At 52.0% G+C, this 23,658-nt stretch overlaps 11 protein-coding genes across 11 annotated transcripts; 6 read left to right on the forward strand and 5 right to left on the reverse strand.

The window, feature by feature from the left end:
* Positions 1–123: 123 nt before the first annotated feature.
* BJX67DRAFT_369773 (polysaccharide deacetylase family protein) lies at positions 124–1,105 on the reverse strand (the record flags this gene model as incomplete). The annotated part of the gene is made up of 2 exons (XM_071030813.1): positions 124–590; positions 643–1,105. The coding sequence occupies 2 exons, from the start codon at positions 1,103–1,105 to the stop codon at positions 124–126; spliced, it is 930 nt and encodes a 309-aa protein (XP_070890666.1).
* BJX67DRAFT_167268 (NACHT and TPR domain protein) lies at positions 973–5,740 on the reverse strand. Its single transcript, XM_071025031.1, has 2 exons — positions 5,113–5,740; positions 973–5,056 (listed from the first exon to the last, which is right to left on the reverse strand). Exons 1-2 carry the CDS (start codon positions 5,479–5,481, stop codon positions 1,250–1,252), a joined length of 4,176 nt encoding a protein of 1,391 aa, XP_070890667.1. The 5' UTR covers positions 5,482–5,740; the 3' UTR covers positions 973–1,249.
* Positions 5,741–5,818: 78 nt separating this feature from the next.
* On the reverse strand, positions 5,819–7,112 carry BJX67DRAFT_342806 (uncharacterized protein). Its single transcript, XM_071028080.1, has 4 exons — positions 6,723–7,112; positions 6,520–6,670; positions 6,317–6,459; positions 5,819–6,261 (listed from the first exon to the last, which is right to left on the reverse strand). Exons 1-4 carry the CDS (start codon positions 6,820–6,822, stop codon positions 5,924–5,926), a joined length of 732 nt encoding a protein of 243 aa, XP_070890668.1. The 5' UTR covers positions 6,823–7,112; the 3' UTR covers positions 5,819–5,923.
* A 3,727-nt stretch (positions 7,113–10,839) lies between these two features.
* BJX67DRAFT_342810 (peptidylprolyl isomerase) lies at positions 10,840–12,151 on the forward strand. The gene is made up of 4 exons (XM_071028081.1): positions 10,840–11,026; positions 11,099–11,268; positions 11,330–11,461; positions 11,511–12,151. Exons 1-4 carry the CDS (start codon positions 10,990–10,992, stop codon positions 11,658–11,660), a joined length of 489 nt encoding a protein of 162 aa, XP_070890669.1. The 5' UTR covers positions 10,840–10,989; the 3' UTR covers positions 11,661–12,151.
* BJX67DRAFT_342813 (cysteine hydrolase family protein) lies at positions 12,152–13,051 on the forward strand. Its single transcript, XM_071028082.1, has 2 exons — positions 12,152–12,479; positions 12,541–13,051. The coding sequence occupies exons 1-2, from the start codon at positions 12,200–12,202 to the stop codon at positions 12,816–12,818; spliced, it is 558 nt and encodes a 185-aa protein (XP_070890670.1). The 5' UTR covers positions 12,152–12,199; the 3' UTR covers positions 12,819–13,051.
* Positions 12,856–13,948, forward strand: BJX67DRAFT_167357 (GNAT family N-acetyltransferase). The gene has a single exon (XM_071025032.1). It carries the CDS (start codon positions 13,082–13,084, stop codon positions 13,808–13,810), a length of 729 nt encoding a protein of 242 aa, XP_070890671.1. The 5' UTR covers positions 12,856–13,081; the 3' UTR covers positions 13,811–13,948.
* Positions 13,949–14,345: 397 nt separating this feature from the next.
* Positions 14,346–17,331, reverse strand: BJX67DRAFT_342817 (uncharacterized protein). The gene is made up of 3 exons (XM_071028083.1): positions 16,322–17,331; positions 15,471–16,266; positions 14,346–15,408 (listed from the first exon to the last, which is right to left on the reverse strand). The coding sequence occupies exons 1-3, from the start codon at positions 16,839–16,841 to the stop codon at positions 14,661–14,663; spliced, it is 2,064 nt and encodes a 687-aa protein (XP_070890672.1). The 5' UTR covers positions 16,842–17,331; the 3' UTR covers positions 14,346–14,660.
* A 610-nt stretch (positions 17,332–17,941) lies between these two features.
* On the reverse strand, positions 17,942–19,549 carry BJX67DRAFT_167389 (uncharacterized protein). The gene has a single exon (XM_071025033.1). It carries the CDS (start codon positions 19,332–19,334, stop codon positions 18,018–18,020), a length of 1,317 nt encoding a protein of 438 aa, XP_070890673.1. The 5' UTR covers positions 19,335–19,549; the 3' UTR covers positions 17,942–18,017.
* A 361-nt stretch (positions 19,550–19,910) lies between these two features.
* On the forward strand, positions 19,911–20,612 carry BJX67DRAFT_377437 (uncharacterized protein; the record flags this gene model as incomplete). The annotated part of the gene is made up of 2 exons (XM_071032107.1): positions 19,911–20,048; positions 20,118–20,612. The coding sequence occupies 2 exons, from the start codon at positions 19,911–19,913 to the stop codon at positions 20,610–20,612; spliced, it is 633 nt and encodes a 210-aa protein (XP_070890674.1).
* A 492-nt stretch (positions 20,613–21,104) lies between these two features.
* On the forward strand, positions 21,105–22,125 carry BJX67DRAFT_377438 (putative short-chain dehydrogenase/reductase family protein; the record flags this gene model as incomplete). Its single annotated transcript, XM_071032108.1, has 2 exons — positions 21,105–21,219; positions 21,269–22,125. 2 exons carry the CDS (start codon positions 21,105–21,107, stop codon positions 22,123–22,125), a joined length of 972 nt encoding a protein of 323 aa, XP_070890675.1.
* A 144-nt stretch (positions 22,126–22,269) lies between these two features.
* BJX67DRAFT_167392 (uncharacterized protein) lies at positions 22,270–22,965 on the forward strand. Its single transcript, XM_071025034.1, has 2 exons — positions 22,270–22,422; positions 22,477–22,965. The coding sequence occupies exons 1-2, from the start codon at positions 22,413–22,415 to the stop codon at positions 22,845–22,847; spliced, it is 381 nt and encodes a 126-aa protein (XP_070890676.1). The 5' UTR covers positions 22,270–22,412; the 3' UTR covers positions 22,848–22,965.
* Positions 22,966–23,658: the final 693 nt, after the last annotated feature.

A 23,658-nucleotide genomic window follows, 5' to 3' on the forward strand; every position in this document is an offset into this window, starting at 1 on the left:
TGTACAAACCACAGTCTTATCTCTCCTTGTTGCGAGACTTATACTAGAATTTGGAATTATTCGAGGTCATCTATGGTCTATCAAGAACTGTAGATATCCAGTCAACGAAACACTTTTGAACCATTAGGAATGACTGTCCTTCCATTCGCTTGCACACCTGCCAAACGTAACAAACTCAACCCCCTCCCACCCCTTCAGCCACGCAATAACCCGATCAATCATGCCAATGACATGTGCCATTCCGCTCGTATCCGGGTGCAGAACAAGCGGGAAGACAAAGTCCTGCTGCACGCCGTCGATGGTCTCATTATACAGGTACTCAAATCGAGCTTTCCAGTTCCTCTCGATTATCTCGGGGCTCACGAACCCGTGTGAATTCGGCGCTGCGGGCAGGAATTGCATCGGCGTCATGTCCTCCATGTACCAGTTGCACGGGATTTCAACGAGCGTGCTCGGTGTCCGCGGTGAGGGTGGGGGCAGGGGGTGCATCCACGATGAGGCAGCGACGGAGGAGGAGAAATCAATTGGCTTTGGGGTGGAAGTCGATAATAGGAAATACGGCGACGCGTCATGGTGCGTTAGTGAGGTATCTACCTCAATTAGCTGGGACAGCCAAAGGGGTGCAAGGGGATGGCAGCACACCGTATAGAAACCCAAATTCCTCCAACACCTTCACTGTATGCTCGCGCAGCTGATACAACGGTGCCCTCCATCCCAGCGGCTTCTTCCCCGTAAGCTCCGTCGTAAGCTGCACGCACCGCTCAATGACATCCCGCTCCTGTGTTTCCGTCAACTGACCCGCCCCCTCGTGCGCATACCCGTGACACCCGATTTCTGCGCCAGAGTCGACAATTGCCTTCGTCTGCTCGGGGAACGATTCCATTGAATGGCCCGGAACGAACCAGGTCACGGACGAGGAGATGTCGTGTTTCTGGAAGAGGCAGAGGAGACGCGGGACGCCGACTTGGGCGGCGAAGTAACCGCTGCTGAAGTCGGCGAGGCCATTTGTTGGGGAGGCGCCTGTTCCGAGGAAGCCCGAGACGGCGTCGAAGTCGACTGAGAGGAGGACCTGGATGCGTCGTTTGGGAGATTGGGAGCTGGACATGGCGATGGTGAACTGGAGGGGAAGGAGGGGCACAGGGGTAGGCAGAGTCAAAGGCGGAATTCCAAGGTTGCTCCGCTCGGTTGGCATATCGGGAAGCTCCAAGCGCCGCCGCTTACATCGTCACAATGCGTGAGTGCTCTCTATTTACAACTCCCACTCCCTCTTCAGCTGATTCTTCCACGCCTCGAATTCCATCACCTCTCCATCCACCAACATCGTCCCTTTCGGAAAGTCCTTCGCTCGCGCAGGGATATACAGGAAGTCCTTGACATGCTTGGGATTGCACCTTTGGATCGCCATCGTCCCCTCCTCCAGCAATTTGACGCAGTCCTGGCAGAACGCTGTGTCAAAGCAGATCGGACAGAGAGACAACTCATCGAGGATCAAGGTTGACCGACGGCACGGGCCATCGCAGGTCCACGTCTGGGGTTCGTCTTTGTTCTCCTCACTGTGTTTTCCGAGTGCGTAGGCAAGAGGAATCACGTTCTTCAGATCCCCCGCGGCGATGAGCGCGTTTATCAAGTCGAGGAGGCCGTAGAGGTCATTCTCGGGGTCATCATCGGAGAGAGCCTGGATCCCCCGTTTGATGGACGGCTTAAACTGCGCATTGGCCTCCGCTGTCCGTCCACTGAGGCGGTAGTAGACGCCTAACGAGATTGCTCGAGCGCTGGCGAGAGTCCACAACACCGAGGAGTTGTCCGTCGTTGTGCTTTGCACGAGCTTCTCGAGCTTGATGGCAATAATTTCAGCTTCCGGAGTGCCGACCCCGGCGTCAACCGCATCGCACAGGAATTGTCGGGCGAGATTGTAGGACGCCTCCAACTTGGCGACTCCGATTTCAGTCTCGTCCTTGGAAGATGCGTATATGTTCATGATCTTCTCCCAACGCTTGACTGCCTGCGCCTTGTCGTTGAGGAACTCGCTGTACACCCGAGCGAGAGAGAGCTCTAGAACGGCGGCCGTCACTGTTTTCAACGCTTTGCGAGCGGCTTTCGCTGCCGTTCGCCAGGATTCGACCATAAAGTCTAGGTTCTCTGTTGCCAGTGATGCGTCAGCCACGAAGGTGAAGAAATCTTCGCCTGCGTCCGGATTATCCCATAGGGCCTGGGTCAACCGTGAATAATCATGCCCCGGCACAGGAGTGTCTGCAAGTTGTTTGAGGAGATCCATCGTAGCATCGTGGTGATGCTCGATCCCGTAGTGTTCAAGCAGGGCATTGATACACCTGCTGCAGTATGAGGTGTTCTCATACGCCCGCTTAATGGCCTTGAAGCGTGCTTCTAGATCTCCTACCTCTTTATACGATTGTCCCAAACGCTCCGATACCATATGGAGATGCGATCTAAGCAACGCCTCCCCTGGAGCAGCTTCGATTCTCTCTGTCAGGATCTTCGAGGCTTCCTCGTCAAGCTCAATGGCCTTCTGCCATTGACCTTTCAGAACATTTGTTTTTGCCATCCCGGCTCTCGCAAGCCACTCGTCCGGCTCAAGTTCTAGCGACTTGGAAAAGAACTCCATCGCCTTGTCGTAATGGCCGACCTGCCGCATAGCTATTGCACAGCGCTGATACCACAGAGCGGTCTTCTCTGAATTGCCAAACCCAGCGGCGTCAGTGAGTTCATCGACCGTGGGATCGAAGGCTTCAAGAAAGTCAACTTCCACGCCCTTGAGGAGCTTCTGATAGCTCCAGACTACAGCCGCCATCGGGGCCACGTTCCACGTGTATCCCGACAGCCACTTCTTGAGACAGAACATCACCACCGGCCTAAACGTCGTTATCGGGTCATCCGCCGTGGATTTGATAAAATCTCGCTCTTCAGAGGAAAGTGACTCAAGGACATCCTCGCTCTGCCACCATTTCCGAACCCCTTCCGTGTGAGCTTTTTTCGAAACCCAACTGCGTCGGCTGATCCACACCGTCATTGATTCTTCAGATCTAAACATGGTAAGCAACAGCCGGGCGATCTCTTTTTGGTCCTGTAACGAGCAGTCTGACGGCGTCGTCGTAAGCAGGTGGTGGACCCAATTCAGCGCAGCATGAAGGAGCATTCTCCCTCCGTCGTCGGCCTTGTTTGCAAACTCCTTATCGGCGAGTACTCTCAAGAGCGTCTTTAGCACATGAGCTTTTGCCTCTCGGTAGTTCACTCCAACCGCAACATGTTCGTCCCCAGCGGATACCATGCCCTCTGTCTCGTCACGGAAGAAGTCCCCAATAGACGCATGGCAGAAGGTTACTGTCGTGGTCAGAGTGTCCGAGTTGAAATCGGTAAAATTTTCGACATCGTCGAAGGCATCTTCCTTTTCTTCGTTCTCACTATCTGATCCATCAAAAAGATCAGGCTTCGTCGACATATTCTGCAACTCAGATGTCGTTAGACCGTCCTCTCGGTCCAGATTGAAGAACGAAGCAAACTGCCTGCGGAGTGCGCCCTCGAGATAAATCATTCCGTCTCCTTCTGGAGACATCAACTTCAGGATTGCGTCGATCTTTGCCAGAGTCAGCGGCTGCTCTGAGCAAGTCACCCACACCAAAATCTCATTGAGGTACTCGAGTTCCTCCTCGTTTAAGCTGGAAGAGAAACTCAGTAATACATGGCGCAATATCTCCTTGAGGCCTTTTGGGGGGTGTTCCAATGCTTTTCGCATGCTGCCCTCGTTACGCTTCTTCACCAACTCTTGCAGCATCAGATTCACCCACAGGAACATACCCTCCGCGCCAGCTGATAGCTTGTCAGCGATCTCCAGACGCAATTTTGCTGAGACACGTCTGAGGACAACAGACTTCTTAATACTCGCGTGGATATATGAGTCGATATCTGCGGAATTCTTCTGCGTCGTGACATGAATGGTGGGAACTTCCACCTCCAGGCCCTCCAGCAGCTGGTCGCTAATATGCGGCCGACCGACGACTACAATCTGCAGTTTAGATTGTTCGGGTACGTCGTAGAGATCCTTTGCGAGACCCAGAAAGGTCCTTCGCTCGTCGTCAAAAGCCTCGTCCACCCCATCGAAGAGAATGTATACGTTGCTTTCAACGTTTGGTTTCTTTAGAAAGTACTCCGCAAACAAGAGACGCCACGCGCTTTGGAGTGTATTGATCTTCTCATAATCCTGGACGGTCGCGATATATTTATGGTAGACCGGGTCGTTCCTGCTGATTTGGAATGCGAGGTCACGCAACGCCTGGTGGAAGGAGCGAGTATCCGGGTTATCATCCTTGAAAAAGAAGTAACCGACCGAGATCAAAAGAGTGCTTTGCACATGCCGGGGGTATTTTTCTCGAAGGAAACTGATGATATTCGTCGACAGATACGACTTCCCAGCACCGGGATTACCAGAGACAAAGATGACTGGAGTCTCTTTGTTCAGCCATGCCTTGAAGATATCCTCGTCTCGCACCCAGTCGCCTGTCCCCGGAATGCGCGCCTTGTCGATCTTGTCATACCAGTCTTGCGCAAAGTCTGTCTTCGATGGTCTGAGAATCTTCGTAACCAGTGCCTGCAGGGATTTTTCGCGGTCTTCGCTGCTCTCCTGTTTTCCGTCGTTGGCGGAGACCATTAACGTTCCCAGCATTTCATGGACATCGTTCATCTGCACGCTCATCTGGTTTACAGCTACCCCTGTTTCCCTGACAATGGCGTTGGTAGAGGTAACGGTCACCGAGACATCATCGACAACTCTTCCCGTCCGCTTTGATTCGGTCAAGGTCTCTGCCCCGACAAGGTGCGCTTCCACTCGCGTCAATTTATCGAGTTTACCCATGGCCGCCTGGATTGCATCGTCGTTCCCGAGGAGGAAGTTCCGCGTGAATTTGAGCAGCCGTCCGCGTCGGATGGTCTTTGTCGACAGCGCAAAGATCTCGATCAGCGTTACAAGAATGTCGCTGAGTTTGTCGCTCAAATCCTCAGATATCGACTCTTTGCTGTACGCCTTCAAGCGGATCGTAAAGTCCTATGCTGATTAGACCCTCGTTCTTAGCTATGACATACGTTCAAGGGATTTGCTACCTTCAACGACCCCATAAGATCCTCAATTGCATCGTACGATGCTGACACGCCCTTTGCAGCATTCATCAAGTATGTGGCCGCTCCGAATACCAGGCTGCTCGGGGGAAAGACCATCGAAGCGCCCCCTGCGGCAAGGTCGCCGAACAATTGCACGGGGATGAGGGCCGTCTTGAGCACATCGAAGATGACGCTCCGCTTTTCGCGGAACTCACCAAACTTCGTATTTCGTGCATCAATCTCCTTTGTCAGGTCGTCGACGTTTTGCAGCTTCTGTAGGAACTCGACGTCCAGAGTCTCATCGGTGATTTCCTGATACCTGGCGATTGCGCGCGCGTAGATGGCGGGCATCTGGTTCTTGGGGCCGGCCATCGTACCTGGAAGTCATTATCCCAGGCGTGTTTTGTGATCTCAGGGCGTTGGGCCCTTCTTGTATTTACGCGAGTCAGCAAAGAGGGGCTCAAATTGGGGCTTCACACGGTGGCATCCCGACTTCCCGAGCGAATCAGAGGTTGGGCAGGAGTCTTTTCGATGTCAAGCTCAATTTTCGTCCTCCAGCTGGGCGGGGTAAGATGACGGGCAAATCTCTGAAAGTGCACAGCCAGCTAGCTAGCGGGCTGACCGCAGCCGCGAAAGGCTGGAGCTGAGGACTGCTCTCCAATGATTTATTGCCGTCTTTAACTGGTCCAGGCATGCAGATACTGATCCCTGATGTTCGCAGCCGAATTTGTATTGAATTGCTATCATGATCATACACAAAGCGCCTAACTGAGAGGTATCAATGCTTAACACTAGGAGAAGAAACAGAATGCAATTACTTTGGCTCTGGAGCCGTATATCCCGCCCCGATCTCTCTAACTTCCGCGTCTTTCTTCCTCTGTCGCCGGAAAATGAACCACAGCGCGAGTACGATCAGCGCCAGCCCAGCTACGCCTCCAACCACACCGCCCGCAATCGCCCCGACGTTGGGACCAGAGTCGTCATCCGGCTCAGGGTCGGCTGTTCGTTGGGCTCCGGAACTGCCAGAAAGACCGCTTGATGGAGACGTGGTCGTCGTCAGGGTTGTGTCCGTGGGTGTAGTGGTCGGAGTGCTCTCTGTCTCGGTAGGGTCGGAATCACTCGTCGTAGTGAGGGTTTCGTCGCCGGGTGTTCCTTGAAGAACAACTGTTAGACGAGCCCTTAACGTGTCTAATTCTGAGAAGCATACCTATTACGTATTGTGTTCCGACGAAACTGCGATAGATTGTTGTCGGGTTGTCGGCAATCATACACCACGCCATTGTCGCCGACCATCCGTTTTCTGGCTCTCGCTGGTAAATCGTCGTCGACACGCAGGGATTATTGTTTGCACTAGGCCCGGTCAGTGTTTTCGAGCTTCCCTGGCAATGAAATGGGAGGGTTGAGGGTTACCATGTCGCGCTCGATCCGTCCTCGTAGATCACCATACTCCGCGAACATCTCTGCTTGAAGCCGCAGCCCCCCGCGGCAGCCGTAGGGCAACAGATCCCATCTGTGCCTGAGATGAGGTACTCATATTGACTCTCGCAGACGATTGTTCCGACTGGAAGGCTGTTATTCAGGAGGAAGTTGTGGGTAGTCAAGAGGCGCCTTACCGCCAGTTCCACTTGAGTAGTATCCAACCACGCTGGTCTCGTCGGCTGGAGGGACGAAGGTCGTTGTGATCGTCCGAACGGACTCGGCAGGAGTCGCCATTCTGCGAGGTTGTTAAGATCCCCGAAGCTCGCTGTGGATCTCGTATTCAGAGAGCGAAAGCAGGCACTTGGATGGCCAGGTGCGAGGTTTTCACTCCAACAGAGGAACGAGACGATTCAACGAGGGCGACCGAGACCAAGAACCGGAGGTGAGCTCCCCAGACGAGAGCTGTCAAACGTCAGCCAGGAGAAAGCGAAGACCAGATCCAGAGCTCCAAAAGAAAAGGCGCACCTCCTGAGCCTCCCCTCCATGCCCCGTTCGTTCACCCCCAACTCGATTGCCTCGCTGCGCAAATTCAGCCTCTGGACCCTGCACGGTAAAAGAGGCTTCGAAGCCAAATGAATTTCACGTTCGAGCTGTCCCCATCTCCACAAGATTCGCTGCATCTATTGGCTAAGATTCACCACGTTGGAGCCTAATATGGTGAAATCTCGTATTCAATCCTGCGCTAAGGGCATTCCACCAATGGACGAGCAACGGGTGGTCGGGCGTTTCCCACTGCCTTCAGAAAAGTGAGAGTTTGGGGGAGGGCAAATTTGATTTGCCCCGTCGCCAAGAATGACTGCAAATGCAACAGGCATTTTCATGGTCCTGAGGTGATTCCCAGGGCTGATGCTGCAACATGGAACTCCCAGCATGGAGACTCAGAGCATGGTGTTTTGAAACCAGGAGACGACAGCCCTCATCTTCAAAGCCTCCCAAAAGCTCCGCATTGCAGCCACTCATCTTTCCAGCCCCAATCATGTCTCTGTCTCCAGGGTGTTTGGCATGTTGCGGGAGGCACAGCCTTCATTGATCAATGTCAAATGGCCATATTTCCCGGAGAGTCATTTCATCTTTTACCGGCTCATTGACATCCATATTCGGGGTTGGATCATACTGCCTGCAACATCCCGTTGAAGAGTTTCTTGTGACCTCATCCAGTTGCCTCCCAACTATCTAGTGGCATCCAACTGTCCAATATGGTAAGAAGCGGGCTGGACAAATTGGTTTGCAAGATTTGGGCTGCCTTAAAATGTTGGTACTCCATTTGAAAGGTAGTGAGTTTTCTTTTCTCGGTAAAGGATAGGGATATTAACCCAATCAATAAATTGTCATGGTTGTGGGTGGCATGGGTCTCGCAGAGTTTTACCCTTGATATTCCTGTGAAGGAGACATCCCGGGCAAGGATCAAACTGACAACCTGAATGAAAAGGGGAAAAAAAAAAGTGTTGACAAGAGTGGGGTTCGAACCCACGATCCTCTCGGAAGCAGGGTTTTAGTGATATTTAAGTTTTGCACACTTAAATCTGCCGCCTATCGATCCTTTAGTCCATCGAAATTTCGGCGAGAGGTGCCAGAAAAATTACCTTAACCACTCGGCCATCTTGCCAATACAATATTAACCTTTTTTGGTAGAGTGGCAATTTCCTTTTGATTCTATTGTTCTAAGCAAACCGAGCCAATCACCCGACTGAACCGATCCGGTCCTTTTCACCACAGCTCGGAGTAGTATAACTACACGATGCGTCCCGACTCCCCCCGGCGTCAGCCCCGGAAGGCCTGTTGGGCAACCATCTGGAGAGCCTGGGATGACTCTCCGCCAGCTCAACGACGCAACGGCTGGTCCCATTCAACCAAAAGAACATTGAAATCCACTTGCCTCCCGACGGGGGCACCAGCTCGTGGCTGATGCTGCTCTCCCAGCGTGCGCAGAATATCGTCGAAGTTGAACGTCTGGTCGTCGTGGCCAGACACCTCAAACTCGTTACGATTATGTGTGATAGTTGGCTTGATTCCCTTGCCCAGGAGTTACCTGACCATCCGGCCGTCCCCGTTGAGAACGGCCTCTGTGAGTAGACGTGGGAGTTTCTTCCCTAAGGGTCGGACAGGCGGTTTGAATGGGATCTCGTCGGCGCCGTGCCTGAGCAGGAGGCTAACGACCGGGTACATGCGTCTTGCGAAGGCCTCGCAGAGGGGAGTTCCGATCCCGGAGCGGCTGAAACGAGCATTGTCGGGTGTGTGGTTAGCCCAGCCAACCGAGGTGGTTATGAGAACGGGAAAGCAAGATTGGAAAATCGAGGGCGATTTATAAATAGGCCAACAGATAAGAGCTGGCCATCAACGAAAAGGTGTCGTATTGTAGCGTAGTTGGTGGTTTCCGTATGGTAGTCTTTCATGTCTCCTGGCTTTGTGTATTTTCATTGTCCCTTCCGTCACCATGGATGGGGATTGGGCCACTCATGCTGGGAGAAGATCTTGTAAAGTACTGCAACAGTGACAGAACACGATACTTACTGAAGTAACATAGATCAACTGCATGGTAAAGCCTTAGAAAATATTGTCTTGGAGGGATTGCTCATCCTGCCTGTCCTGTCCTGTCTCCAATACATACCAGGGAAGCAATTGTTCATCACGCAAGAGTCTAAATAATCCATCAACGTTAGACAATGAATTTTACCTAACAGCATGGCTTGGAATGGGGTCGCGGCTTACTCTCATAGCAATTGCTTCTATCCCAACTCTGAAAGCAGGGCCATTGCAATGGAAACAGGCATGCGCGATGGCAAAACACAGCATGATCCCAATCCAGAAGTCATGAATATGCTACAAACACAGTAGAGCCCTGTTCCCACATATACATTAGTCATGTGGTACCCGGTTCTTCTTGTCGCTTCCATCTGTATGGCCTCTCAAGCTATGTTTGCAGTGGTGCTCATCTCCTTTTGTTGCTCCCAGCTTTATATCTATTTACGCAAAATCCGCCTTGTTCTCCTCAACGTTAAGCTGCGGAAGGTTACTCCCCCTCCGTCGTCGATAATCCGAGGGTGCGCGCTGCAGACCGCGCACTTCCCCGGATTCAATTATGCCGAACTCCACTTTCGCATCCACCGAATCCTAGATGAGCGCCGTGGCGCCGGTAGGAATTTGGGGATTGATAGGGTTACATGGGCTGGGAAAATGTTCAGGCTGGTGAGGTGCGAACCGACAGCGACGCATATAAATACAAGGGGTTGTTTTTAGACACCCCCATTACTGGAGTACGCTGACGGGTATTGCGATGCATCACTATGCGAAAGTGACGGGGGATGAGTCCTATAAGGCGCGTGCTGATGGCATCCTCCGCGAAAACTTAGCCCTGTTTTCGGAAGAGGGTAGGGGGTATTGTGTGTTCTTGTATCCGACCCCGGTTGATGGGAGGGAGGGGCATTATTTGGACCACTACGCGAATTATCAGGATTGGGCGTTGGCTCATCTTTGGGTTGAGGGTGGACGAGTGAGCCCTATCGTGTACATGTCTCCATTACCTGGCAGAGGAATATCGAAGCCGGTATGCTAATGGAGATATGATATCAGCGTCGCACTTGAGCACGTATCCGTTCGTAAACCAAATTCGAGATCGGCCCAAAATAACGCCGCAGAAATCCGCCATTGTACGCGGAGATGGCTCACTATGTGCTCCCTGAACCTCTTTCCAGTGTCCTTTTATGCCAGGAGACAATCCACCCCCGCCCCTGCAAGTTGTCTCGTGCGTCAAAGTCGACACGCTGCGTGCGTGTTCTGGTGCCATTTCGGACCAAATGACGTACCCACAAACCCACCCAAGCTTTGCTCAGCTCAGCTTGCTTTGACCCTGCAAGGAAATCACAGAGTTAAAGCATGGCATTCCGCGACCTGCCTTCAAAAGCTTCTGAACTTAAGCATCAAGAGCTTGAAACAAAGAGTAATTCACCGAGTTAATTTTGAGTAAATTGAGTCCAAAGTGTCGAGCTTCAAAACTCTTCACAGCCGCAGCTTCTCTCGGTCTCGACCCAGCGAGTGAGGGGCACATTCTTCGATCGGATAAACTATAAATCCGGTCCCTCCACAGATCTAAACCAGCAACGAATAAACATCCAGCGATGGCTCACATGTGAGTGTTGTAGACTCTCAGTTGATTGGTACCTTATCTCCTATCGTCCTGAAGCATTAATAGACTTAGTATTACCAGGGACTCCGCCGGAGGGGCACCGGCGGGCGATGTCGAGATCGGGGGCAGGCGGTAGCTGCTGCTGACTAAGGCGGGGCATCCCTTGTTGCCCCGCATCTCCAAGGTCGATGATTTAAAAACCCACACTCTTCGCAAAGCCTGCGTCCCTACTCTCATACTGCCCGAGAAGCACTCAGACACCCTCTACTCGCATCAAAATGGCTAACGTGTTTTTTGACGTCAACAAGGACGGGAGTAAGTCTCTGGAACCGCTGCAATGCTACTCTGCTACTGCGGTGTGGTGCTTTCACTGACGCGCGTTTCCAGAATCCATGGGTCGGATTGTCTTCAAGCTCTTCGACGATGTCGTCCCCCAGACTGCGAAGAACTTCCGTGAACTAGCCACTGGCCAGCATGGATTCGGCTACGCTGGCTCTCCCTTCCACCGTGTCATCCCCAACTTCATGCTCCAGGGCGGTGACTTCACCCGCGGCAACGTGAGTCCTGCTGTCACAACTGGACTGAGAGAATTGAGCTCTAAGGTGTAATAATCTCTAGGGCACCGGTGGTAAATCCATCTACGGCGAGAAATTCCCCGACGAGAACTTTATCCTCAAGCATGACAGGCCTTTCCTCCTCTCCATGGCTAACGCCGGAAAGAACACTAACGGCTCTCAATTCTTCATTACTGTGAGTTGTCCGCTGGCTATTATTCTTACAAAGAGTGCTAACGTGCTAGACCGTCGCGACCAACTGGCTGGATGGCGCCCACGTCGTCTTCGGCGAGGTTGTTGAGGGCCAGAATGTCGTCAAGGATATCGAGAAGCTCGGCTCCCAGAGCGGTAAGACCTCGAGTAAGGTCGAGATTGCTGCTTCTGGGACAGTCTAAGTGCGTTCGGGTTAGCCAGATATGGCGAACATACGTTTTCGTTAAACAAGCACAAAGATATGCAATGCTCCTTCGCAGCCAGTTGCAATACGGAATGCACTTGATTTGAAATTGAAGCTTGTCGACAAGGAAGCCAAGCAAGAGTAGAAATATCTCAGGGCCAGCGGTCAATGCCGTGTTGCCTGTGGAATCTGTAAATCCCCTCTCGTGCATGAGAGCCAACAATAGTTAAATCGGGGCTGAAATGCGACGTGGATTGGCCATTCAAGCCAGCTTATCGCCTTGGTTCCGCAGGCGCTCACCTTCACGGTCTCATTTAGCTCTCAGCCCACTGAGATAAGCCCTTTGGCTGAGCGGAAACTGAACACGAGGGAGCTTCTGGAGGTCACTCTCATAGTCACAAGCTCATTGGCCACTTGTCAGATTTATTTGGAGTAGCAGTTCGTATAAATCTCAGGACCTCCCCAGCCCCAACGCTGAGCTCCCAACTTCGTCTTCTTCAGCTATTTGTGTGCATCCGCGATAGTTTGCACAGCACGATGGCCGAGACTGCGCTGTTCGTGATCGACATCCAAGCGGAGCTTGTCTCCATCCCCGACACTGCTATCCCCCATGCTGCTCGTATCCGTGAGGCGGGCGAAAGAATCCTCACCAAGGCACGGACCCAGACAAGCCCGAAGCCGCTCATCGTTATCGTACAGCATTCGGAGGATCCAGGGAGCCCCAATGCTACACTGATCGCTGGAAGTCCAGCTTGGGAGTTAGCTTTCCCCCCTCAGGGGAATGAGGGCGATGAGATGCTCGTGGGCAAGACGACGCGTGAGTTCCCTCCCATCCACTCGATCAAGCAAGCAGGTCTGACCGAGAGCCCTTGCGGCAGGGGACACATTCGATTCAAACCCCGACTTAGCCGCGCGTCTCAAGGCCCAGGGCGTCAAGAGGATTGTGGCTTTTGGAATCCAGAGTGATTTCTGTGTGGGTGCCACTTGTCGCGGGGCTGTGAGTGCTGGGTTTGAGGTAGTCTTGTTGCAGGGTGCGCACTCGACGTATGACGATAAGAAGAGTGGCCGGAGTGCTCTGGATATTGAGCGTGAGGTCGAAGGTGAATTGGAGGCGATTGGGGTTCGGGTTGTACCGTGGGAGGGGTTTGAGTTTTGACCTCGATAGAGGTAATTCCGTGTTAGGCAGATCTATAGTTGCCAAATATCATCCCAGGACAGCTCTGGTAGTGACCTGTTCACGGAATCCGCTCAAGGTGCTTTTGATGTCCTGGCGAGTGTTCCCGACACTGGAGCCCTGTGGATTTGGGGAATTCCAAAAGCGGCAAGCGCGGGGATACTCAAGCTTCAACAATGAGTCAATCCCAAAACGTTGATATTCATCACTATTCTTCGCAATTCAAAATATAGAAATTTCATAGCATGGCGAGCAACCCGATAGGCGATATCGTCCCAGGCCCAGAAGCAGCCCCTCCATCCCCGACAACTCTCACCGGACGAACAGTCACACTCGTCCCACTCTCACCAGCACACGCCATCGACCTCTTCCCCCTCGTCAACAACGACCATCCAGACCAAACAGCGCTATGGACTTACATCCCAGATGGACCTTATGACAGACTCGAAGACCTAGAGAAAGATTTCACAGCCAGACAATCCTCCTCAGATCCCCTGTTCTTCGCAATCCTCGACACAGCACCCACGCCCCTCACCCCGCAGTCTTCAGGGAAGGCAGTCGGATATGTCGCGCTCATGAGTATATCACCCTCGCACAGACGGCTGGAAATCGGACATGTTATCTTCTCGCGCCCTCTCCAGCGGACGACGGGTGCAACGGAGGCGATACACCTGCTTCTTAAGCATTCAATTGAAACGCTGGGCTACCGCCGCATCGAGTGGAAATGCAATGCATTGAACGCGGGGTCTCGACGCGCGGCGTTGCGGCTCGGGTTCCAGTTTGAGGGCGTCTTTCGGCGGCATATGGTTGTTAAGGGGCGGAATCGGGATACGGCGTGGTTTTCGATGCTGGATGAGGAGTGGAAGCCATTGAGAGAGGGATTTGACAGGTGGTTGGGGGAGGGAAATTTTGATGACCATGGGAGGCAGAGGAGGGGGTTGGAGGAGATTCGAAGAGAGGTTATTCCAAACTAAGAATTAACTTCGGATGTTGAGTTGTCGTCTATAGAACTGTCCTCGTTACAATAGAGTAGCGTATGGCAGAATAAGATATCTACCACTATATAGAGATGAGACTCTATGGTCACTTATAATAGTTACTTCGGATCGTCAGTCTCCCATCCCTAATAGTAGAAGTATATAATATCTGCCATCTAATTTATATTATAGCTATCCTGGAGCGTCCTAAGTGCGTGGTCCTTAAACTCTTCCTTCTTCCTAGATCCCTCTCTAGCTAGGTTTGACCTAAGTAATATCTTTAGAGCCTTCCTTCGCGCAGGCGGCTCCTTTACTAGGTATAATGGACTACGATACTAAGAGTTCTAGAGACTTCTAATAGTAGATACCTCACCTTCTACCATCCTTTCCCTAATGGTGGGGATAATAGAATCTCTACTATTATCAGTACAAGCTCACTTCTTTCCCCTTGTTCCTTTAGTTAGCTGGCTGGTGAATTTCATGTTAATATATAGTAGGAGCTTGTCATTACTAGCTCCCCATCTATAAATTACCTCTTGGAATACCATTCCTACTTGGTCATGGAGTATTAGCGTCTCCATAGTAGAGAAAGCGGGAATGGGTAGGAAGAACCTTCCACTACTTCTACCCATGAGCATACACCTTAGTGGTGTTATGAGGCTAGTTGGGTCCCCAGATGTGCTACTGTCATCTTTTTTCGATTTGCGCCAATGCGGTCGGCTAACTGGGTACAGATCTGGAGGCACTTCTCACTGCTTAGCTGCCATTCCATGAGCTGTTCGAGTTCGGGCGCGGCTGGATCTGGCATCTGCTCCAACCTAACTTTCATATACCGGTAGAACATTATTTAAAGAGAAAAGTCACCCTGCTGCCGATATTCCCGGCCCAGCTGTATCGGCCCTTGCCCCCCAACGGCGAGCCTTCCCACCAGTGCGTTGGGGTCCGCATCACCCACCCATCCCGGTAATTGATCTAGCGTGTCCGTTTCCGTCAAAGCATCCCCCACATGTCGACTACGCAGACCCAACGAAGCACCGATTTTCAGCATGGCATGAGCGTCCAACACTTCCGTCCACCGTGGTTGAATGGTCCCCCAGAGAGATAGAATGAGTAGCGACGCCAGGTAGACGAACAGCAAGATTGAGAGAGAAAGCATCGACGCCGTCGAGATATCTGGTTTCATAATATCGTCTGCAGGTATGTTTGCCACGTAGAAGGTCCTCAGATGCTGACCCTCTTGGGTAAGGATAGCTTGATTGGCAAGGAATGCCGCCTGGTTCAGGAGGGGAGTGGCTGTGTCGGTATCATTGAAGATGGACAGCCAATCGCCTATGAGCTGGACTTGATCTTTACCAGCCCCGTCACAGAGGTCGTACTGGCGATGGAGTAGCGCGAGGGGCGGGTACTCGGAGCAAAGCTGGCCGGGCGCTTGTTGATCGGCACTGGGGCTCGTGACGGGGTTGAGGGTTCGAGTACCGATGAAGGAATCATTGCCGAACATCGCGATCGTTAGAAGGGCTAGGGGACCCTTTGCGGGAACTAGCTCGAGGTAGAAGTTCCCATCGTCGTCATAGCCGTGGTTTGGAGGCGGTGCACTTTGGTTTTAGGGTATTAATGGTGATTCGGGGCTCAAATCAAGCGGAGGGACGAGACTCACTCGCTTCCCGTATAATCACTTCTATCTTGTCCATAGCAGAGTTCATTGATTAGACAGCGCTCTTGGCCTAGGAGCGGGTCTTTGGGCAGGAGTGGACCAGGGGATCTGTCGTTTATACTACTGGGAAGCTCAAAATACCCAGCGGTCGTTGAAAGGGTCCATTGGAATGTAATATTTCTGGTTTCGCTAGCACGGTAGGATAGATCCACATAGAGGGTCTCGCTGAAGTCCTGTCGATCTCGTGTGTATGCAAAGGGCGAGGCGCTGAGGTTCCCCGGCATGCAGACGCTCGCAGTGTAATAGAAGTCCTCGTCCGACTCGGTGCTCTGGGCAGTGTAACGGCGAAAGAAACTATTATTACCCCGGCAATCGATAGGGAAGTCTTCCTTGCTGATTGGCTCCCAGGATAGGGAAGAGTTGATTCGGGGCGCAAATTGCTGGAACAGGCCGCTGTCGAAGTTGGATGGGAGCTCAGTCATGAAGATATCGGAGTCTCTGGAGAACGTGAGGAACTCGCCGGATGCATCATCTGATTGACGATAATCGTAGAATGCACTTGAATCCGCAATCTCACTTGCGCCATGCCAGAGATAGTTATAAGAGTCCCCTATCCGCGCGCTAGACAGGCCAGCTTTTAATATGGCTGCTGCTTGCCCTGTATCCTTCAATCCCAAGTTGTCGCTACTCGTGAGCTGTGGAATATCGATCAGGGGTGTAGCGATGATGACGGGGCGCGCAACCACCATGACAGGAGTTTGGCCGACCATAAGCTGCTGGAGCGGATTGATAATCCCACCTAATGCGCTCGTCAATGGCCGTCGTCTGCTTTTCCGGGCTGTATCAGCACCTACCTAGAATATGGAGGGCAATGGCCAGCCATAAAAATAAGCTGGCGTTTTGCCGGAGCTTCCACGGCAGTGACAAGAGCACCTGTGGGCTCGCCCAACCCTGGTTCGCGAGCGTTAACACCTGCCTCAGGGTCAGGCGGCTTTTTCTCTCCTTCCCTAAACATACTCTCGGCTGGGTGAACTGGACCGCTACCAGTGCACAGACTGAGGTTGTCAACGGCAGTGTCACTACTCCGACGGCCGATGAGATCACGTTGGCGACCCGATACCATCGCTCTACATCAGTTCCTAATGCATACCTATCGTATTCGAGCGAGGTTTCGTATTTTGGTCGGCCAAGCGGTCTCTTGTTCAGGATACACAGAATGGTCCAAGAGGTTAGGGCAAGTCCGACATAAACAAGGGTAAGAACCAGGATATATGAGCGGGTGAAGAAGGCGGTGATATTTGCGGAGCCTTTGATTGGGACCACAGAAACCCATTGGGGTACATTTCTGGATGGTTTGGGGTTCCTATCTGCCATTTCTGGTCTCTTTCCTCTGCACGAAGAAGCAGGCCATGATGGTCTCGAGCGGGGACCTTTACCCCAATGCGCGGGAGGTCCGTCATTTGTATCCCATGAGGCTCCAGCCCATGCACATGTCACATGTCGACTGAAATTAATTGTGTGCGCGCGAAACGCTGCCAAGCACCGCCTATAAATGTCCTGTTATCATGACGGGGAAGCAGTCTCTGTAGGAGTGACTGTGGGATGCAGTCGAGCGGGGTAATCACACGGCAAAGAAAAAATGTCGCAGCCTCAGGCACCAAACCCGAGCCAACAACTCGAGTGATAAGTTCGAGCACTGAGGCAGGATATATGGGTCACAGCACCTCGCTTTTGAGTGGCAGCACCGCGCTGGAGGTCTTGTCAGTCACCTGATAGAAGCTCACAGCATCTCGCTGTAATCTTTGTAATTTATTTTGTAATTAGATTACTATGTGATTTAGGATTTATGACCCAGAAATTAAAGATTGATAAAAAAAATTTTTAAACTAGTTCCAGAACTATTGCAGGTTGGTATCCGTGCTACTTTGAGTACGCAGCGATGCACAACTTCATTCCTGAATGCTGGACGTGGGTTGCGCGGATGCGATGGAAATTGTTTATTTGGATCGCGGCTGGATATTGGGAGAAGGAAAGGTGTGTGCTGGAAAGGATCGGGTCCTAGATTTCCCGATTCCGCGCGGGCCGTCGATTTCATTTGTTGAAGCACGGAGGTCCAACGAGACGATCCCCAGATTGATTTGTGGATCGACAAATGCTGCTTCAAACCCCTTTGCAGGGAGTTTCATGGGTATCTTATTTCCGATCCGTGGCGCCGCAATGCTTACCAAAATTCGGGGGACATTTAAGCGGTATGCCACCGAAGGCCATTGTGTATCACGAAGGCGACTCGTGGCAACGACACTTCGTGTAGCTGAGACAGATGGATCCCAGGAGCCTGGAATGACATGTCCAAATGGCTCACATGATCTTATGTATCTGGTACTTACATGCTTGTAGAATCCCTAATTTAAAGAACTGAATAAATCGTCCGAGGAAGCGGCCTCATGTTCCGTGAAGGCGCGCCGAATAGATGGCATCTCGCTTGTGACAGAATCGTGATCGTAATAAGTGAATGTTAGACATTTAGCATGAGTCAATAGTATCCCTCCATCAGGGAAAGGCATTTGGAAGGTTCAACGAGATCGTCACCCCAGCCTTCTCAAATTCCTCTTCGAGCTGATCCCTGTGCTCTGCCCAATCCGAACGGGGCATCCAAATCCGAGATGTGGGAGACGCAGCAACCAACACGGTGGTGAGATGAGGGTATTGACCAGATACCTTCTCTCGGGCAAATGAGAAGAGGGCAGGAATGAGAGAAGCGTGCGGATCCCAGATCGTCAGGTTTGTGATTGTAGGTGGCAGAAGCTGTGTGGCGAATAGTGACATATCAGCTGTCCCGCTATTGAGTGTCCAGGACTGGGACAGTGCCCGAAGGCAACGGCCATTGACTTTAAGTGACCTCAATTGCTTGAACTGGGTAAGCGTGGAGATACAACCCTGGTTGAGCTCGCCAAAAGGGGTGTCAAGGCTGGCTTCGAAGGTGAGCTCCTGGAGAGTGTCCTTGACGTACAAGAGGGCGGCAAATGCATCTAGCACCGTCCAGCTCCTATCGCGCTCCTGATTCACCTGCAGACGCAGATGTAAGGTGAACTTTTGCAATTGGGTGCAATGGGCGAGGAGTGCCTGGACAAAAGACAGTGCCGGCAGGCTTGCCCGAAAATTCAGGACCCTGAGCGATCTCATGACAGGAAGACGAACCCCGTTCCCGGGCTTGAAGCCCGTGATAGTGGGCAGCGCAAGGGATTTTAATGTTCGCGCTGCGCCGAGAACTGGTGCAAGGATATCATATTCTAGGTACGACTGAACGCCAAGGCCGAAGGAAGTAGGCATTGATGGTCCTCGTAGCCTCGTGAATGAAGCATGGTGAAGCGGATTCTGATAGGAGTTGAGGTGATAGAGTGTTACGAAGTCGAGCGTTTCTAAACGCTGGCAGTAGAAGACGATAATTTCCAGTATAGAGTTTCTTTTGTACTCATTGACGGGCCAATTTGTTGGGGGATATGGCAGGCGTAGACATGCAAGATATTGTTCCAAAAGCCGCCTGTCATGGTCGGTGAATTCGGTGCCTGCCTGTGGCTGGGAGACTGCTATTGTTGTCACAGCCTGCGCAAGTTCAGGGCGTGCTGCGATAGCGTAGAGAAAGGATAGGAGCCGCGGCGGGGCCTCCCCGATATGTGTAAACGAATGGAAAACGAAGGGCTGCAGTATATCCCTGAGCCTTCTGCAAATTCGAGTTAATCGGGACAGACTTTCCTGGCCTTGCGAGTCATACGAAGGGCGTCCGGCACAATGAGGGCAGAGGTACGAGCCAAGTTGGGTGAGAAGCTCGACTGGGAGACATCCGAGACTCGGCGGCGAGGATGCCATTACATTGAGAGTCTAGAAGATATGACTAGAGGGTGCGCTTCCCAGGTGTGAGGCGAGGACTGATATCGAGCCAGGTCAGCGACGTGTCCCTTTAAAAAGCCTCAGGCCATCCACAGTGTACAGTCTGTGATCATCTGACTTTTGAGTGACCCGACGACCACGAACAACCTTATACAACACGGAAGCTCCCGTCTCCATTATGACATTCCAGAAGGGTCAATCTCGGCGGACAGGATGCTGATCGCTGGCCTTGCACACGCCACGGTCGCTTGACCTGTCGTCAAGAAAAAACCTCCCCGGGCCAGAGCATTCGAGATCTACAATTTCTGTCGGGTTCGACCGGATCGGGATATGCACGAATCGCTCCGGTGAATCCTTCGGGTGAAACATACGACTTGCAATGCTTACCCACAAGTCAAATTTTAAAGGATGGAAAAGGTGCGACGAGGCCTGAAACTTGGTGCTCTGCTCCCCCACCTCCGTTTGTGGTTTGTATTTATTTGGCGCGAGCGATTTCCTGGTTCCGAAACTTGCCTCTGCTTTGCTTTGCTTTGCTTATTTTGCTCTTCCGGCTGGATGGCACAGATAGCCAGCACACACCACAAACAGGTACACACACCAGTGCCAGATGGGACGGAATCAACCGATGAAGTGATTATATTGATCCTTGGTGTTGTGGTGTTCGCGACATTCGCTCTAGGGCTGGTTTCTCAGGTGAGCCACACACAATCGCTCTAAATTGATCGTTTCCGTGCTGTACGTTTCCCATGCTGAGAGCATCAGCTCTGCGATACATCAATACTATTCTTCCGGCGAAAACAGCTCTGGGAGCTCGACGATGAGGAGTATGGTTTTCGCCAGCCCCAGTATCCCGGTTCCATTGAGCGCACACAGCAGCATCAAATGTCGGAGCTCGAGGCTGGCGCCGTACCAAACAATCTCGCCACCGAATCTCTGAAGAATGGAGACCGTGCCGACCCGACGAGCCACTATCCACGCTGGGCCACCCGATACGGATCGATCATCCAGCACGACATTGTGAGCGTCAACGGGGCCAGGAAAATGGTTCTGGTCGTCGATATTGACGCCGACTCGTCTGGTCACGGAGTTCAAGACGGATATACCGAGTGGTTTCGGAAGTGGCAACAGCGTCGAGAGGCAAATATCTGCCAGGAGAGAGACGGCCCGTGGTTGGACGAGAGCGCTCCGTTACTCGGGACGGATCGTGAGGAACCTGCCAGTGCGATTCACCCATTGCAAGAGGTTGAGGTCAACTGATCCGCCGATAATCTGACAATACCTACCGAGTTCAGAAGAATCCGCTGCCCAGTCCGTTTGTCGGTGACGCATTAGTATTATTTTGGGAATTTCAGGATCCCCGCCGATTGCCGATATTTCACTTAGCACAATCTTCGGAAGGACAGCCATCGCATGTCTTTCGGTCAACTTCTCCGAGTTTCTTCCACCTGTGACGAGAGTGGATACGGTCGCGACAACCATCCATAACCAGGTCGCAAAATTAGCTCCCGACAGGCCGCATCATAGCTTCATATTATTTGCATCATCGCTCGGCATGGCTGCACATGGACATTCATACGCTACGATTTGCATCTTGTGATCGCGCCTCGACGACCCGCCGCGGCAATCCTTGCGAGGGTTGGTTACACGCCTCGGTTCTTTTCGCAAAGCTATTTAATGACCCGCTCCTGCAATATACTACATGATGCTTCAAAGGTCTAAAGAAAACAAAAGAAAATGTTCATCACGGCAATGGCGTCCTTCGCGTGGGCGAATCTCAACCCCACAAACTATATTGGCGGCGCCAGTTTTCGCCCTGAGCAGGATATCCCCGATCTATCGGGCAAGGTCGTCTTAGTGACTGGTGGTGAGTACACTTCTGGACCAATTGCTCGACGATAATTAACGAAAGGAAGGAAACGCCGGCCTCGGAAAGGAGACGATCCGCCAGATCCTCAAGCACAGCCCGCAAAAGGTCTTTCTCGCTGCACGCTCAGAGGAGAAGGCTGCGAATGCCATCGCCGAGCTGAAATCATCTACTCCAGACGCCAGTATCACCTGGCTCCCGCTCGACCTCTCCTCGACGAAATCCGTGCAAAACGCAGCCGAGAAATTCAAATCCGAGGCCTCGCGCCTCGACATCCTCATCTTAAACGCAGGCGTCATGTCCCTACCCCCAGGGGAAACAGATCTAGGTCATGAAATCCAGCTCGGAACGAACCATACAGGCCACTTTCTACTTACGAAGCTCCTACTCCCGACACTATTACGAACAGCAGAGGAAGAACCCAACTCAGACGTCCGGATCATCTCCCTCTCATCTGTCGGACACAACCTCGCCCCGTCATTCGATACGATCCTCGACCAGTCAAAGCTCAAGAAGTGTAACACGCACGCTCGCTACGGCGCCTCAAAGGCCGCGAATATCCTCTTCGCTGCGGAGCTTGCACGCCGGTATCCCTCTCTCACGGCCGTCTCCCTGCACCCTGGTCTCATTGCGACGGATCTCTACGGGCCGATTGGGAAGCAGAATCCCATCGCTGCGGTTGGAGCGAAGGTTCTCGGGGCCGTTGGGACGCAGGTGGAGCAGGGGGCGTGGAACCAGCTATGGGCAGCTGTTGGCGCGAAGCGCGGGGAGCTCGTGAATGGGGCGTATTATGTGCCTGTGGGGAATTTAAAGACATATAATCGGTATGCGAATAGTGAGGAGATGGGGAAGGCGCTGTGGGAGTGGACGGAGGCCGAGTTGAGGAGAGGTGGAGCGAAGCTTTAGCATATCCTTTCTGCTTTCGGTATTGGATACTCGTAGTTGGATGGATAGCTGAAGAAGTAGGTCGATAGTCGTCCAATTGGATACTATGTTGAGTGGCTCTCCCGTCCACGGTTGAGTGGTGACGTACGTGCATGGCGAACCCACGCCGACTTGGCCCATGGCATGGCCCGTTTGCCACGCCAAAGCATCACGACTCCAGGAATAAGTACTCCAGACTTCCCCACATTCTCAGCTGATAAGACGAAATACCAATACCGCTGATATTCCTATTACTGTCTTAGTAAACAATGTCGAAAGGTGCGTATTCCCACCCGAGTCCCGGTATCCAGCTTATATACCGACACCGTATAGCAAGCCGCAACCCCAACCCGGAGCAGAAAGAAGGCTTCATGGAGCGCTTGTTCCAACCTCACTCTCACCCCCAGGCGCAGGCGCAACCACAAACACACACACAGTCACAGACACAGTCACAATTGCTGTCCCAGTCCCAATCCCAGGCATCTACAGCCACACCTGCAGCTGCAGCTGCAATCCAGGACCACCCGGAGCCCATGACGAAAGAACATGTGCACGAGCGCCGTGAGAGTGTAGGCAGCGCAAGCAGTGAAGAAATCGAGCCACACCATCGACGCCGGCCCTCGACGCTCCAGCGGTTCAGGGAGATGATGCATAGCCAGGAGGAGTTGGATGAGGCAGGGAAGACGTATTGGAAGTTGATGTAGGTGGACGAGATTGTGGATTTTTTTTTTTTCTTTGTGTTTTTCTTCTTGTTTGTTGTTGCTGTTGTTGTTGTTGTTGTCAGTGTTGTTTTTAGCGAGGTTAAAAGCGTGCGTACCGCAGTATCCCGTCTGTATGGATGCTTGCTTTGTTGTCTGTTGTTTCTATATATGCATACTTTGATCTATCCGTGGTGGATGGTGGGCTTTCTTTCCAGATGAATATTGTTTAACATTTGTATTTAAGACCCTGTCAATCTAAGCTCCTGCCAGTGTCTAATAAGTAATGTCTGTTGTTCTGTTTCGAGGACCCTGCCAGTGCCAGTGGGGTTCTTTCCATAGCATATCTCCGTCAAATGGCCAACTCCAGCGGTACAATACAAATATGTAAGCGTCCGTCACCGCACAATATGGAGTATACAAGATTGGAAGATAGACTTGGTATGAGTTCCATTCCAGCACCAGGACGATAGCTTTTGTTTGTATTCGGGGTGAATGACTTGAAGTTGTAAACATGTTATCATCCATGCTATCTGGCTACTATCTACTGTTGGATGGGACTGGTGGGTAATACGCACACGAATGATAAGATGCCAACTTATCAAGGCCCATGGGCAAGACAACTAACACGGCGGTTGTCCACTTTATTAGGGGCCTGGGAGAAGCAAGAACCAATCTAGTATGAAAACCAAGTACGTGTTGCTATTGCAGGTTAACAGTAACATGACTATTAAGAAAATAAAGAAGTAGTGCTGGAGAAGACAATTTAATATAGCACCTAAGTTATAGAGAAACTGCGTTGCTGTAAGCCACGCTG

Source organism: Aspergillus lucknowensis (genome assembly GCF_044049455.1).
Source record: "Aspergillus lucknowensis strain CBS 449.75 chromosome Unknown BJX67scaffold_3, whole genome shotgun sequence".
In the NCBI taxonomy this organism is placed as follows: Eukaryota; Fungi; Ascomycota; class Eurotiomycetes; order Eurotiales; family Aspergillaceae; genus Aspergillus; species Aspergillus lucknowensis.